This window comes from Ptychodera flava, chromosome 5 (assembly GCF_041260155.1).
Source record: "Ptychodera flava strain L36383 chromosome 5, AS_Pfla_20210202, whole genome shotgun sequence".
Classification (NCBI taxonomy): domain Eukaryota; kingdom Metazoa; phylum Hemichordata; class Enteropneusta; family Ptychoderidae; genus Ptychodera; species Ptychodera flava.
This window is the reverse complement of record NC_091932.1, coordinates 31059123-31077109: the sequence shown is the minus strand read 5'-3', so window position 1 is coordinate 31077109 and position 17987 is coordinate 31059123. Positions and strand designations below refer to the sequence as shown.

At 37.6% G+C, this 17987-nt stretch overlaps 1 protein-coding gene across 1 annotated transcript in view; it reads left to right on the top strand.

Moving 5' to 3' along the window:
• Positions 1-789: 789 nt before the first annotated feature.
• Positions 790-17987, top strand: part of LOC139133499 (uncharacterized) — a 93523-nt gene continuing 76325 nt past the window's right edge. The window contains exons 1-6 of the mRNA XM_070700132.1: positions 790-1114; positions 1554-1651; positions 8098-8161; positions 11632-11670; positions 13591-13691; positions 16845-16901. Coding sequence (XP_070556233.1) covers positions 1559-1651; positions 8098-8161; positions 11632-11670; positions 13591-13691; positions 16845-16901 — 354 coding nt within the window. The 5' untranslated portion in view covers positions 790-1114; positions 1554-1558. The remainder of the gene's footprint in view (positions 1115-1553; positions 1652-8097; positions 8162-11631; positions 11671-13590; positions 13692-16844; positions 16902-17987) is intronic.

Sequence of the window (17987 nt, the reverse complement as noted above, 5' to 3'; positions counted from 1 at the left end):
ATAAACTTCCTTCTAAATTTCAAATTTGTTTAAAACAGGATAGCATGTTTACACCTGAACATCCAGTCTCGCTTTCAAGACATCGTCCCTTGCTCACCTGTCGAAGTCGAGACCCTTGTTTGCAGACACTAATCTTTAACTGTTAGGTCAACAGTTGAAAATTACGAAAATTGTGAGAATATTTTAAAACCTGTGTGTGTTTGTGTGTGTGTGTTTTGCTCAAAAATATGCAAACATGGAACGTTTTTGTTTTGTTCTCGACACTACTCGGAAAATACTTTTGCTACACAATGTACGTACTCGGACATAAATTCCCGTATTTTGTGAATACCCTTATACATGACCCGTATTTTAAAGTTGTGGCATTGCCAAAGAATTCTTAGATGTAGAAAACATCTAGGGCCACAATGCTTGATAATCGGACACATTGTTAGAAATAATTTGGGAGATGACGTCACAATTTATTGACAACTTCAGACAAGGCTATGATAGGTTCGTAATTCTTCCCCTTATCTTCGGTATCTTGCTGAACGCTTTCTTGATATTGTAGTTGTTTGAACTAATATTAAAATTTCAAATGTTTGTTCTGACATTTAAAAAATGGTTTAATAGTACAGCTTTTACTGTTGCCGAGGCACCTTACGTGAACCATGCATACATATTGGATGTCACATTGGGTACTCCGAGTGCCTGTGGCCAAGCAGCAAGCCGACTCAAGAGGTAATAACACGAGATATGAGTAAAGTCGCGCGAGACTTGTATGGGCCTTACCCAGAATGCAACACGAGATTATGTCGCCGACATATTTGGACGGTGAGCTTACCTTGGATTTGTAGTAAATATTTTGTCTGGCCACTAGGATATATTGTCTACTTTCGAAATTTGAGCACAAGGAGAGTAACAGTGTGGTATTAAATCACCAAAGACGAGGGCTCATGCAAATGTGGACCGTAACAGAAGAGAAAACAGCGTAAATAGGATTTGTGTACATGTTGCTAACTTGCTCGAGTTACCAGTGTTCTGAGGTCAAGTGTCAACTGCTGAAGAAGATATCGGACGGTGCACCGATAGGGTAAATTCAGCCGCCAAGCGAGCATTTATGCCGGATCCATCGGTAAATATCATGTTTCAAGTTTCAAATATTAAGAACTGCTTTGAAACTATTCTAGGGTGCCATTCTTTCTGGTATCGATCGTATTTTCTTTTAAACTGACAGGCAGGTCGGGACGTGTTGTCAACATATCTACTGAATTTGAATTGTGTGATCCCACGTGCTAAAATGTGCCTCGACACCTAATCTTTAGTCGGAATTATTATGACACGGGTATCTTGTTTTAATCCAGATGCGATACTAACCACACTTTATCGATAATGCTGGTAAAAGCACCACTTATTTGCTTCATTGTACCACACTGGCGTATCTTTTAGCTTGAAGAGAGCACGGGCATAGACCCTTATTTATAATTCATCTCGAACCCCTCTCCAAAGTCACCCAGAGACCCATCTTCATTTCATAACCCCTACTCATAGACCTACTCTTCCTGTAAAATTAGACATCATGGCGACAGCGGAGGAGGTAGAGCGCTTTATTTCCGAACAGAAATCAAAGCTTGCACATGAAAGGGACCACCTGGACAAACGGCCTCCACAGGTATAGTATCACAAATTATGTGCACATAGTCGTTCCTGTAAACTCGCACCAGTAACGTTTCATTCCACACGTTTCATTCTTTTTCACGCATATATCCAACACGCTAAGTTTTGTAAGGAGAATGTATTCATTACACCACTGTTGTAGAAACATTGCTGATGTGTTCACATGCAGCAAGGTTATATGCGCAAAACATGTTTACACTTTCAAAAATTTCGGAACTTTGTGTTAATTTGTGTTCATGTTACTTTAATGTCATTATTATGCTTGTATGGTTCACTATAATGAACACAGTAAAACTAAATGATGTAAACGGCATTAATGTAAGTTGCAGCATTTAGTTACTGTATGAAATACTTTCCCTGCAATCAACTAAACAAAACATGCTCAGTCGAACGTTACCATTTATTTTTAAAAACAGCTTTGATTGTATATGTCAGATTTGAACTGTTACCCTAATCCCACAAGTTCACATGTTGTAAATGAACACTGCATTTTCCATAATATGCAGTGTACGTGTGGCGCACCTCAATGGCTACAGTAACAGTACTTTTGAAAGAGACTTCATACACTGCATTCATACAGGTAGCACTGCCACCTCCATGATACTATTATCTCCCGCCATGGTTTGAGGCTTACATGTACAAATGTGAAATGTCTGTCTGTTGTGTTATGTGTTACATATGATCTTGTGCGTACATCATTTCAAAGTCCAGGGATAAAAAAGCAGAAAAGATGGTTAAAAGGATTAAATACTGACTTGTCTCAGAGATGGTACAGACAGACTTTACTATTAGTGATAATGCAAGATTTGAGATATCATGTCAGAGGTACATGTATCATGTCATTGTCAGACAGCACTGCTGCTAGAACAGTCCACTTCATGTGATGTTGCTCAGATTTTGCGTGTTATTCATTTAATCCCTTAAAAATCACAGTTTGAGCCACTCTCATTGTCTTGTGTAGCAAAGTTTGACCTATGTACTGGGAATGAACATGGAATGGTTAACATAACCTACATATTTATTGATATTATACTCAAATCTTCAAAGTGTTAGGATGTAAGGTTTTTCTCTGGGACAAAATATGGCGTAGCCAATAGCTCCTTCACCTCAAGGCTTTGGCCAAGGAAATCCTTTGTTCTGTGGATGTGTACATGTATTGAAGTGTCAATGAAAAGTGTAACACTGTCATGGTCAATACTACAGTACCTTCTCACATAGCATGATTACTGGTAACTTTGAATAAAGTTCTCAAATTCCTTTGAGTGAGAGCTATATGAACATTTCATACCTGTATTAGGATGGTCCCACCTGGTCATTTTGCCACCCAGATATTTCCCACCCTATAAATAGGGTATATGACAAGGGGATCTGGGGCTACTATTATAATCATCTTGTGGTGTTTTCCATAGGTGAGTACCCCTGAAAATTTGAGTATGGTACATTATTGCAATTATTTTGTAGTTTTTGCAATGCCAGTGAATTTGCAGATACAGAAAACATCCTGGGCCACAATACTGGATAATAAGATACCTTTATCATTAAGAATCTGGGGGTTGACATCACATATTTCACTGATTTTGTCAAAGCTATAATAATATACATGTTCCCTGTACTACCTGAAGACTTGAATGATAGGTGATGCGATTAGAGTGGTTGCTTGTAGATACACAATTTCAAGAAAACTATCAAATTCAAGCTACATTATGTCATGTCATACTTCTGAATAGCAGTCTGTATCTTTCAGTTATGCAGGAGACTTGCTTCAAATTGTATCAGTTTAATAGTTGTTATCAATGTAGCTTGTAGAATGCATCTTTGGGAAAACAAATTTTGCTGGACTGTAATTATCAAATACTACAATACCTTTCTGTTCTGGTGGTATGGTTTTATGGTACTCATTTTGACTGTTTTGTTAAACATTTACATTTTCCCATATTTAGTCATACACCCTCGGGATGAGGAGGGTCCATGATTTAGTTAGCTGTCATATCACAGGGAATAGCATTCCTTTCTCCACTATCTAGTTTGTATTGTGACCCTTAAATTTAGTTCTTGATTTTGAAAGAGAATGGTTTGAAGTTTCCTTGTGGGAAGTTGAGTGTACAGGACCCACTTCATTTTCACACTTATCAAAACAGAATAAATAGTTGATAAATATTTTAATGGAGAACAAAAGATTGACAAAGTATTAACAAGCACTTCACATATCCACTACGGCTAGAACCAGGGATTGAGAGAGACGATTTTTAAATTTAACTCATACTTGAAACCATAGAGAATAACTCACACTGTCTATGTTAAAACATGCTGTGCATTCAAGGTAGAATGCACCGTTTGGACAGATTGGCTTTATAGTCTACCACTTGTAGGGGTTCATTTTAAAGCCCTTTGAGTAAGAAATATTTTCATCATCTAAGTTTTTCGAAAATCAAAAATTTAATTTTCCTCCGTAGCGTTAACACAGGAATGGAGGCCATTTTGAATTCCAAATATTGGTAAATGTTAGATAATTTGTTTCTCTGCTTAACAAACTACACAGTTACCCCTTGTAGTTATTTTTGATAAGGTAAGAGAATGATTATAAGTTTTATTGAGGAAAAAGTGTAAGCCTTTCACTCTCGGAGCGCATACTACCTTAAAAGATGATAAAAAATATCCCCTTCGATTAAACCTAGAGTTTTAAACCAGAGAATCTAATCCCTGCATCACACTCAAGTCCTTTATTATCACGGTATTATGAACATTATGGAATTAATGTGGGAGAATAGGATCTTTTAGATGTTCAAATTCATCAAAGTGTTAGGTGCCCTACCGGTATAGCTGAAAGTTGCTACATTACAAAAAAACATAAAAACAAGTGAATTGCAAAAAAAAAAGAAAATTACATGTGCGTAAAGTTGCTGATTAACTAACATTACGTAAATATTCTCTCCTCCTGAATTAGTTCGGTCATGTTTATGTTACTTCCAACATGTCTTCCATTGCTACACATACATACAGTACACGTAGTCATACATATTCCCTTCATTACATCATCAAGATGGAAACGCTACTTTGCTACTCGAATGACAACAAAGTAAAGCCAAAATGTTTGGATGTTTGATGATCCAATTTATTTGCAAACCGTCCTTGATAGGCAAAAATGCACTTGTATTTTGAGTTTGCCTTCTAGTACATAGTGAACAGGCAAAAGAAAATTTGGTATACATTTGATAAATGCAAAAATTTACAAAAAGGTTGGATGAGATTAAATTGGCTTACAATGAACACTGAAGAAATGATGCACTCAAGCCGAATTCCTTACCTTGTTTGAAAATGCTTACAATGTATTACAAGCTACTTTGGGCTACTGGGTAACCCAACTCAACACAATTATTACATTCTTTTGTGTTCAGAGAAATTTAAAACCACCATAATCCAATACACATGTGCTGTTAGCAATATGCAAATTGGCTATTATCACTGTACACACCGCTCTGTATATTGTGTACATGGAGTACAATAGTACTGGGACATTGAGAAATGCTGTAGGGTACAGATAAATAAACATATACTATAGTTAGCCCAGGTGATGATAGGATAGGATATCCTTTTCAATTGTTGTGAGGATCAATATCAGTTGGAAAGGTGACTTTCCGCTCGGATCCACTCATATGTTTTGAATGAGTGAATCCAGAGCAAATTTCATGTAATTGTAAGAAATTCCAACTTCATACCAGTCAACCAATGACAAATTAACAAATTGTGGAAAAAATAACATACTTTGTATGGGTTTCAGTATACTATTAATCTTAATCTTAATTTCTTGTATAGTGCATTGCATTAAAAATAATCTCAATGCACTTTACACTAGAAATGAACAAACAGAAGGATGAAAAATAAACTATAAAGGTATCGATAACTTCATTATTATTTCAAAGGCACTCTTTTGGAACATCAGCATGTAGTAAGACTAGATGGACATAGAATTTACAGGTATATTGTCTTCTATCAGGGAAAGTACATCAAATTTGAAAATGAAGTTTTTCCAACTGTGTCCACATATTATATCATGCTTTGAGGCTTGCTGTGAATTGAGTCTCAACAACAATAATCTTGTGTTGGATCATAGACAGCAGAGAACTCTACTGTCTATGGTTGGATATAGCATTGATTCACTACATTACCCATAAACAACAACGGCAGTGTTAGCAAACAGTGTCTGTGTGTGATCATAGCCCCCTCCATCACGATGCATGTGTACTTTGATTCTTAGCAAAAAGAAAATCTAAGACTGTGTGTGAATATAAGTAAATAATAGGATGTCTGTGGCATGATTTACTGTTTGTATTGTGTCTTCACAGTGACTTCCTATTGTGTACTATGTATAGTGCCATCAACCGATACCGTTCTTCCAGCCTGTTCCACTGCCACAGATTGAGTAGTTTGCTCAGTGATAATAATAAAAAACACCCCCACATGCAAAGGGATCCCTCCCAGTGACAGTTGTATTCAGACTGAACAATAATGAGGGACAACAAAGCCCATTGTAGGATTGTTTTGTTGTCCAATCAATGCAAGACAAAGACAAGCCCCTAGATGGGTATTGTAATCCTTTGTTCTGTGTGTTTATCCCACCTCAGAAACAATCTGCTTAGGATCAATGGGTGTGAATGAAGCAACCTAAAGAGATAGGTGGAAGTCAAAATTATAATAAGTCATGTGACATCAGGGATAAGGTCAGAGGTTTTCTACTGTGGTTGTCAGGATATACATGTGAAGCAGTATACTGTAAATAGCAACCAACACTGGAGGTAATGTGCATGTCACATGTACTGCCTACAGCGTAGTTTGAAAAGGGGAAACACACATTTTAACCATGCCAAATCAGTGATCTCAGCAAAATCAAAACAATCTGAGACTGTGTTGGTAGTGGTTTCCCCATTAATACCATTAAACGTGTATCTCTCACCCACAAAACCTTTTGCAATTGGAGTAATGTACACACACAGTGACAGAAAAGTACATACAGTGACTCCAGTTTCATCGTACTACACCTAAACATAATATGTATTGTAACCGTGAAATACATGTCCTATAATACAAAAAACATATATAAATACCTGAACATATTTGTTCACCGTAAATACAAGAATAAAAGTATTTATCAGGGAGGGGGATAAATGATACCATAGACCCTAGGGTCTGTGATGGTACAGATAGTCCAAAAGTTTGCAAATATGAAAAACTTTTGCTTCAGTAAAACTTTTCTTCTCTAAAAATGGAAATAATATACAATATAAGTATCAAATATATTGTGGCCACCGGTACAATGTATGGGCAAAAGTCATCGGCTTGACAGTTGAAAGCAATGCAAGGCAGTAACAAGCTAGTAAGATGTAGTTAGGATTATCTCGTAGATACTTCAAATTTCTCCAGGGGGTTACAGTATGTTGTGTAGTGATGATTGAACGTGTACTTATCAGTACCAAGAAACAGCTAAGTACTCAGCATTGCTGTTCTACATGTTGTTGTGAGCAGCTTTTGATGTTGCTAAAGTGTAGTTCCATGCAGCCAGAGACTTACTAGTTTTTTTATATAATAACCGCTGAAGTCATAAGAGGAGTTCCAATAAACATGATGAATGTATCGACTGGAATCGTTGTGCCTTAGAGATGGACCTTGTGTACAATTGTCATACAGCAAAGATGTTTTCTTCCTGGGGACAATAGCTGTTTCAAACTTCTTCTTAACTCAGTTTGAATTTTCGATCAAATTTTGAATTATTTAGTATGGTAAATTCTTCATGTGAATCACGCATATTTATAATACTGTGTGTTTAGGAAGTTGATAAATGATAATGCTAAGTCAACCAAAGTAATGCCATAATATTATGAAACATATTAGAAAGAAAGATGAATTTTATTGAAAATAGATGTTGACAATATTTAATTAACATTCAAGATAATTACATTTGTGAACGCTACATACAATGTACCATTACAAGCACACGTGTTATGTTGCTTGTTATTAAGAAAGTTCCTTATAGATCAGTGACGTGTTTTGTATAGTAAACATTTTGACCTTCAAATTTTAACCAGCACATTTATTGTGTGTCTCTCCCTGATTACGACACGTACTAATGTTTTGTGTACTTTCTGTGCTGTCAAACATATCATATTCATAGTGTACAATGTCAGTGTACCCTATGTGTGCAATCAATGAGTCAGTTCAGCGTGCGCCGTGACTCAAGAAATGTTACATTGCATATGGCTTCCTCAAATAAATCCCAAAATTGACTCAGGAGTACTGAAATATTATAAGTTAGCAGGCACACTGATGTACATTGTATGCTGCATGTATTTGTAATCAGTGACAGAATGTACTGTTTGTTTGCGTTGAAATTTTAGGGCTCAAATATTTTGTGTATCGCTGATGTTCTAATGTTTTGACACCTTTCAGGCTCCAAACCGTCCACAGAATGGTTATCCCCCTACTTCTAAAGAACCAAACAGAGCTAAGAAAGGTAAGGGCTACATCTTTAACTTCTAAGAGATTACAAGTTTATCAAAAGCTTATCTGTACAATACAATATAACACTCATTTCAAGATTTGAAACTGACACAGAAGATAATGATTTCTGCCATACATGTCATGTGAAATTCTGAGGACCAGATAAGGTGTACAATAATATGTTTCCAATATCTATGCTTCTCAATGTTTTATTCATGAGACCAATGTAATTTCCACTTCATATATCCCTGTAATTTTGACATGATTTGTAAAAGTGCTGCATTAATTTCAACTTTAACCACAGGGTGTTGTCTAAATGTCCGTCCCCAGGGGTGAGTAGGTGTTTCGTTGTATTGCTAATAAAGATATATTCTACCAACCTTTGGTGTTTTGGTCTTAAACTTAGCACTGCCCTTGACAATCTTGCGTTAACGTTTTATCAACATGCTGTATCTATTATCTGATGAGTTTGAGTGCCTAATTGGCCAAAGTAATCAAGGGTAAATTACTAAGCTGTGGACGCTGTCACCAGATTATCACCGGATTAAATTTGACAAAGTCAACAACGAACGCGCCAGTAAGGTATAACTGAAGAAAGGGCTGAAACTCTCAAAAGCTGTGTTCACAGAAATCTACTTTACAATAAACATTTCCTAATTTTTCGAACGTCAACAGTTTTCTGACATGTTTAAACGGGGACAGGCCTATTTAGGCCTTCGTCGGTTGCTTCTATGAGCAATAGAACACTAATCGAAGTGGTGGAGTCAGTGTCCCGATGTGGTCCGTCAGACCGGAAGCCGGAACTAGAAACCTTTGACCTTAGAAATGTTTAGTTTAAGCCCACATGATCGATAGAGGTAAACAAATTAGCCAACATGCTTTGGGATCGAGGAAGGTTGGATCGAGGGTCAAGCTCATCGGTGTTTATAAACACGGACATGACAATCTATGTGTTTTTGACTACAGCCGGTCATCGTTTGGGGGAAGAAACTCGCCGCTTGTTAGTCGGCAAAAGTATTTTCGTGCCTTTTATAGGCCTATGCTTATTCGTTTCAAGACGAGATGAAAGCTGCGAAGACACATTGGAAGCATAGTAATACTCAACCAGGTTGATCTATACGTTGGGGAGATATTGATGTCACGGTCTTGTCGAACGAAAACGGGGATGTTTAGGCCATAGCAAAGACGATAAATCAGTCAGCTAAATAAAACGAATTTTTTTGGACACCATATCTTTTTATGTCAGTTTTTGAACCCGCGTGAAACCCTGCGTAACACTGTAATAACTATATATAATCAAAACCTTTTGGACATATCTTTTTATGTCAACGTTTGGACACGCTTTAGAAATGCATGATATAGCATACTGTATATGTCTGACTGTCGGGGAAACACTTCTTGCGCCGCTGTCGGACTCAGTCGCGCGATCGCGGTGTCTTTCCCATCTTTCCCTGGCACATTCGCTTTCCCGAAAATTTTTTTGTATAAAAAAACCGCAGCTTTACAGTTAAGGATGTTCGACTTCGAAGTTTATGCAATCCATCATCATATGGCCACTGGCTCGCCTTTACATGTTATGTGGGACTTTGCTCGGAGTTCACTACAATTTGACGTAGGCTTCGTCGACTGATAGAATGGAATAACAGAGATGTGTACATCGGACACAAATGCGAATGCACCGTTTTTGCGCCTCCGTCGGACTCAGTTGCTGTGTCTTTCCCTTGCACGTCAGCTTTCTCGAAAATGTGTTTTGTATAAAAACAACTTTACAGTGAAGGATGTGATCCCTCGAAGTTACTAATACACTTGTCGATTTGATATGCGAAGACACACTGACGACCAGTTATTTATTAGTTCTCAAACCTGGTGAAAATCAGTCCGCGACACTAATCGATTATATGTCTTTTGGAGAACGTCCTAAGAACCTGACATGACCCTTGTTTGATGCGTTAGGTAGTTGAGTATAAGGATTGATAAAATAATGTATCAAAATATACACAGATTCACGCGACTGCACTATCATATTCTTGGCAGCTCAATGACGTTTATAGCAGAGAGGGCGGGAGTCTCGGACCCAAGGGAGCATAAGCAGTATGCAGTACATTGCATGCTTTCCATGCAAAATCCGGCTTTGACTAATGTTCCCGTCCTGTTTCCGAGCATAACTTTCGAGCTGCGTAGCTAATAATGTTGAGGTCAAGATATCCGAATCGTTCGTGTTCGAAATGCTACTTCATTTGCAGAGAGAACATTCGACCTTCTTCTTTGTGTTTTAACTTAGCACATGGGGTCAATTGAAAAATTCAGAGCAAAATATCGCGGTGTATAAAATCTGCAGGCACGTAGTCACCAACCCACAACACCGCTCGTACTGCAGAGCACACAATCGGTCGTATGCAAAACATGTCTTTTTTTGTTACTTGAAAAAGAAGACTAATACAAAAGTGTACGTATTGCAAGAACGCAGTTGATAAACTGGACAAGTTGAAGGCGAGCTCGAACGTCGAGTTAATAAAGTCTTTTCCGTTCTTGTTCTCGACTAACACGGAATTTTTCAATATAACCGTGAAGTCTGATTCAGTTCGATGCGGTGTTATAGGCACGTCGACCAAGGTGGTTTTTGCCGGGCCAGCAGGAAGAGTATAAACACATCTCCGATACGTTACCAAGGTGTGTTCAACACATACCACGCATTCCTGGGAGGTCCTCCTTTCCGACCTGTTCGTTTACAAATGAATATTCAAGTTTGTTTTGCCTTCTGTTTGTTTCTGAATACATGAATATAAAGTGTCCACTAGTTTTACGGACCACCTCTGGACACGGCTTTTGAGAGTTTCAGCCCTTTCTTCAGTTATACCTTACTGGCGCGTTCGTTGTTGACTTTGTCAAATTTAATCCGGTGATAATCTGGTGACAGTGTCCACAGCTTAGTAATTTACCCTTGCTTACTTTGGCCAATTAGGCACTCAAACTCATCAGATAATAGATACAGCATGTTGATAAACGTTAACGCAAGATTGTCAAGGGCAGTGCTAAGTTAAGACCAAAACACCAAAGGTTGGTAGAATATATCTTTATTAGCAATACAACGAAACACCTACTCACCCCGGGGACGGACATTTAGACAACACCCTGGCATTAACTAAATGTGTTGTGTGTATGATGTTTGTGTGGTTGGTTTATTTTTCCTTCCTACATGTACTGGTGTTGCTCTGGCCAATTTTCCTGCCATTTTGTGAAATAAACACTAAACTGTCTACTGCTGTACCCCTTCTATGTTTTGTGTTGTGTGCCTGCTTCTCAAACCCAATTGCTGCACATTTCACTGCATACGTGTACTTTGTGTAAGATAATAACACACATACCATGAAATTTGCTACCTACTGCTTACCATCGCACCCTATTTCTACCTGTGCCACACTTGCATGTTGAATGATCCAATAACCATATTGCCTTGCTTGCACGCTGACGTAATCCATCTAGATGAGGTTGGTGCTGATGACGTTACAGAACTTGTAGAAGGTAATCTGCAATAATATCACCTTATTTGGCATCATGCTGTCTATTTATGAATAAAGATATATGCATGTATGCACACGCCTATAAACCACCGTAAAGTACACTTACATACTCAGTCACTTCATAGACATACTTGCAGTACTTCAAAACAACTTTCACAGCTTTGTTGCGATCACAAAATGTCTCCAGAATATGCTTTGCCTGTACCTGCCTTACCCGTATACCACAGTACCGGTAGATTGGTACAACCCCATTCATTTCCATGGCTAGGTCAAACCCCGTAAGTGGGATTGGGGGGGGGTGTCAAAGAGTGATGACCAAGGTCATGGAAATAGTGGACTTTGACTATGGTACACCACATATTTGAGTGTGAAGCACACATGTGACATGTAGGAACGGAATGATGAAACAACAGTAATGGTTTAGAAGAGTTTTGATTCATATATTTTCGGGCCTGTAAGACCTATAACTCTGAGACCTTACCTTTTGTCAAATTTTGTGTAAGGAAACTTTAACTCATTCCCTCTCAAACTAAAGAATAAAGTCGGTCATCATGAAAAATCTGGTATTAAAGAAGCAAATGACCCAACATTTGGCCGATTTGTGAAGCTCAAAATGGCCACCATCTCTGTGTTACAGTGTATAAATTATATAGGGCTCGGCCCTTGGTGTCGCGCCAGGGGTTAAGATTGGCAATGTTATTTGTATTGATTCATGATAAAATGTAATTAATTGTTACTTCATAAACGTTTATATGACAACTATGCCCAGCTAGTTTCCCTCTGATGAAGCAGTTCACGTACGTACACGACGTCAAACCCTGCAGCAGAGCAGGTGTAGATTTTCTGTAACGTGTAAAATTTGGACAAAAATTGGCAATTTTTACAATGATAACAGCCTATTGCGTTAAACAAGGGACGTATTATGCAATCATTATGATTGCAATGGTAACCGCACTGCCCACCTTCCACTTGCAAGCTGAAAACTATAGCGTTCCGTCTAAAAACTGGCAATTTTTGAATCTAATTAATGACACAGGGGGCGCTTTTCTAAAATTAAATCCCAGCATTCTTTGCGCATGCCCCCGTTCATATGCACGACAGTTTTCTCCCTTTATCTACATTAACGATATTTTGTATCAGCGACAAGGTGCATAATAACATTTACTGGCTAATAAAAGAGGTATATTTCATAAATGGCATGTTATGTAATAGTAATTTGTACGTTTTTATTTATTTACGAGTACTCAAAAAACAACATGGCGGCGCCCATGAAAGTAGGTTACATTTCCGGTTACTCGCATAGTATATTATGAATATGCGCATGCGTAGTCAGTAAACCGCTGGCGCGACTATTAAACCGTATGGGGAAAAATTTAATTTTCAATTTCTACATAAATAAAGCCAGTTATAACTTTATTTACTCCATAAGCTTCAAAATGAACCCTTACAAGCGGTTGTGCAAAAAGTATTGTAAAAGTTTGAGAGTCAAAATATATGTCCCCAAGGCACATTCAAGTCTCAGATACTCAGAATTGGTATATTTCAGATATCAAGTTTTTGATCTCACAGATTTTAAGAGTTCCAACAAAATGCGGTATAAAATACTGCTAAATGCATTTAAGGTTTCAGTTAAAGGGATATAGTCGTCGGAACTGTGCTCAAAGGTCGTATGGAACCCATACAAGCCATGGCAACAATGTATCCAAGGCACAATGGTGATTGATGAAAGTTAAAACATGTATCTCATAATCTATCATCGTATAATTTAAATGTTGCAGCTCTGATGATGAGGTTCATCTTGATATCGTGCACGAAATACATTGTTTGTAAACAAGAAACTCGCACAGGCGCAGTTTCGACGACTATATCCCTTTAAAGTTTTCTTGTTTAAAAGTGTAACGTTCTAATCACATCTTTTCAGGAGGCCAAATATCGCCAAGACCACTCCCCCGAGGCAGCTACGAACAAGTCCGAAACCGACTGAACGAAGAGCGCAGACAAGAATACAACAAAACACAAGAGGTAAAGTCACGTAGTTAGCTATCTGTGTGACACTGTGTAAAGCAAAGTACCTATGCAAATGGCAGCTAGAATTGTCTCTGCGCGAAATGACACTATCATCTACTGTGTAGACAAGCATGTGCATGCAGCATGTCTTTCCGAGTCAGTACCTCTACATAGATGGCAGCCTTGTAGTCATCATTGGTGCAAGATCTTTGTGATTTCGTGGCTTCATGTAGTCCAAGAAAATTGTAGTGTGCATTTAATTTCTAGGTTAGAATAATGTAGTTCTAAACTTCTTGAATGGACTCTGTCCAGAGTTGACCTCCCTCTCAGTGCTTTCAGTGATTGTAAAATGTGTATAGAGCATTTCAGTGCTTACTGCTTTGTGGACAGAAATCAACATTTTACAGTTTTTGCAACTACTACATTCTGCTGTCTCTAAAAATAATTTTTCCTTGCACAAATTGTGTCGCACAAATTGTTAGTTGTTACGCAAAGTGTGTGTATGTGAAGGAACAAGCTGGCAGTGTTTTCTCCAGGTTTCTCTCACAAGGGAGGAATGTCACCCCTCCTTGAAAATTTAGGGGCATTTGGTTCTGATCGAGGGGGACTATAAAAAATTATGCAAATTTAATTTATGCAAATTAAGACTTTTTCACAGTATTGGCAAATTAAGGTTATAGCATTAGTCAAATATCAAATAAAAGACACTCCTGTTTCTTTATTTTTTCCATCCAGTAAATGTTGAATAAATTAGAAACCTACACAAATCATTTGTACTTCATTCAGTACGAACACAATTTTGTAATCAGGAGGCAAACTCTATGGTGTTGATAGTCTTTCAGCTGCGTCTCATGTCCTTCTGTAGATAGAAAGCTTGTATCACTTTACTTTGGTTACAGATAGTGGATTACATCAACTGTATTGATGTTACATCATAGATAGTAATCATGAAGTGGAATGCTGCTATAAGTATTTTGTATAAATCATAATCTCAAACCTCACTGAAGCAGGGCGGCATGTCACCACACTTCTGATAATTTGCAGGGGATTTTGATTAGATAGGAAGATTCGCACATTCATGCCTCCTGGAAAAAAACCTGAACTCACTCCCCCATATTTGTTTCTCAAAATTCAAAGACAGAATGTTAAAGTTATGGGATTTGTAAGGAGACGGCATGCACTTTGTGAATGAATGAATGAATGAAGGCATGATGGGGGATGTTTCATCAAAAACATGTAAAATGTTGATTTCTAATGAGAGTAAAAACCTATTGACGTGTCCATAGCACATGCTAGGTAATTATTTTGGCAAGCAACTTGCTAATGCTAGATTAATGCCATGCAGGGCTGGTAGGCAAACTAGAAAACACCGTAGGCTGCACATAAATATTATCAAAGACTATCAAACATCATAATGATATTTGCTTAAACTTTGCAAGAATTATGTAATACTGTATTGGTGTCTACAGTTTCAAGGTATTCATTCATCTTTTATAACATCCTTTCATCGGCACAGGTCATGGATCATTCGAGCTATATACACAGTATATTAAATCACCTATGTGTCATGCTTTTCACTTTCTTCTTCTAAATTTCTAGAATGATAGTTTTTTTCAAAATACCACTTCAATCTCAGGATACACTTTCTGTTCAGTGAGTCAATCAAACAGTGATTGATTGATCCATTGATAAACCGATTGTAAATCGGTCATTGGTGTAAATAGTAACAAGGCACACACTGCAACTGATTTCTGTGCTAAAATTCCAGCATATGCCATCTTACCATGGTTTGCATTGAACCGTTGACAACACAGCAACTAGACGTACTGTCAAAATAGAGGAGTTGCCTACACTGTCAGGTGTAACCAATGTCTAGGCGGTAATGCCAGTCGATCACAAAGAAATCAACTCCGTGAAAGTTGTAACATTATCTGAAAGGATGTCAGATGTGGTCATAACAACACCACCAGATCATCACAAACAATGCTAACAAATAATGCATTCTCCTCAGCGGGATACGCGGTGTTTTTCAACTAAGTGTGTTGTTTCAAACTTTCGCAAAGCTGATTTCTTTATTATTGACTGATATTACCACCCAGATCAATATTAACCCTAACAGTGTTGGCAACTCCTCATTTCAGACAGCTTCAATGCAAACCTCTGTATTCACCAGTTTCACATAGACTTGATCCTTTCTTTGTGTCTGTACTGCTGTACATTACATCTTTCTAGCATTTCACCCACTGGAGTTTCTCAGTATAAAAATCTTGAGAAATCACCCCGATGCGTAATCTTCATATACTTTACTATGCTCTCATTGAACCAGCTCAATACTCTCACAAGAGTCGCTACCACAGTTCTTTTCTTGGTTGCCGCTGAACATTTTGTCACTTTTTACAGTTTTTCTTAAACTCATTGATGTTCACTCTTCTGAGTTAAGAAATACCTATATTTCATGGATAAAAATGATTTCTTTTGAAAATGATATTGAGAAAATGATAGTTTTGACCTAAAAATCCTTGAAAATTGCTGAAAAACGTCTTTAAATTTTAATTGACTTTGAGTGTTGGATCCTGAATATCATCCATTAGAAAGTTTCAATAATGATACATGAATAAGCACAGTCATGTTATGTTCACTGATTAAAAATCATTTGAACTATTTCGTGTATCTACCATCAACATAAATTTAAGTTATAAAATACAACATCTCAAGAGAACATCTTTCTCAGTCTTGATACGTATCAGAGAGAGCGATAACCTTAAAATCCAGGTAAAATGTAAATGTAGTGCTCATTCAAATAGCAGTAAGGAGCTATTTTACATCGTAATAAATTAAGCTAATCTACAAAAAAAGCAAACATTCACCATTGAAAATTTCCGGAGCACAGTTAAGTACTAACACATCAACTGTCTAAAATATGTAATTTTCTGCCTTGCAACCCCTGGACACCTGATCCCTGCCATGCACCACCTCCCCCTCCCTCCGAGTTCCCCTCACTGCCATTGCCTCACGAGATCTGTCACTGTACAGGTACGATTCTTAGTGTCAGTTGTATAGTACTTTGCTTAACTTGTCCATGCATCCAATGCCAGACCTATATGTGTCTCATCTGGATTCTTTGTGTGTGTGTGTGCATGCCACTCTACTTCTGTCACTCTACCATAGAGCAACACCAAGATGGACGTGGAAAGAACCATCAATATCAACCGTTACTATGACGAGGTATTTCTCCCTCTTTTACCCTTTATCATTCATCCAGTGTTTTATTTTTCATTCATTGTATGTTCCTTTCCCTGTGTTTGCATATTTATGCACTGATACAATCTTGCATGGTAACTGGTAAATTTTGTTGATCAAACGTGATACATATACAAAAATATAGTAGACTTAAAGTGTTCTTTCAAAAATTTTATTTCAAATATTGTAGAAATTAAGACATTCCAGTTTGTAAGAGTTTCGTCAATAACATGATTTGTTTTTGTACCAGCACAGTAAATGTATTGGTATCATACTTTTATCATTCAGATGTAATATCTGTATGTTAATCTCAGAAAGTTTGTTAAGCTTTAGTTCATATTTACTATGACATCAGTTTAAGGTAGTTTGCGCCTCGAAATTGAAAGACTTCAACTTTTGCCTCAAACTTTCCTCAGTGAAACTTTCAACCATTCTCTTACCAAAGCAAGAATAAAAATCAGGGGTCACCATGCAAATTTTGGTACTAGAGAGACAAATAACTGCCGATTTCTCGATGTTTGACATCCAAAATGGCTGCCATCCCTGTGTTAACGCTATGGGAAAAAATAAAATTTTTGATTTTCGAAAAACTAAGACCATGAAAACTTTTCTTTGCTGAGAGCTTCTAAATGAGCCCCCACAAGTGGTAGGTCAGAAGAAAATTGATATAATTTGAAGGCCCGAGTTTCTGTCCCCGAGGTGCGTTCTACCTTAAGGTAGTTTGCGCCTCGAAATTGAAAGACTTCAACTTTTGCCCAAACTTCCTCCAGGCAACTTTAAACCATTTGCCTTCAAAATTAAGAATGAAGATCAGGGGTTACCATACAAAATGTAGTACTTGAGAACCAATTACCCACTATTTACCAACTCTTGAAAATCAAAATGGCTGCCAACCCCATGTTAACTCTATGGGGAAAAATGACATTTTTTGATTTTCAAAAAACTAAGCTGGTGAAAACTTTCTTAACTCCGTAAGCTTCAAATGAGCCCCCACAAGTGGTAGACCAAAAATAAGTTGTAAGAGTTTAAGAGTCAAAATGTCTGTCCCCGAGGCGCATTCTACCTTAATGA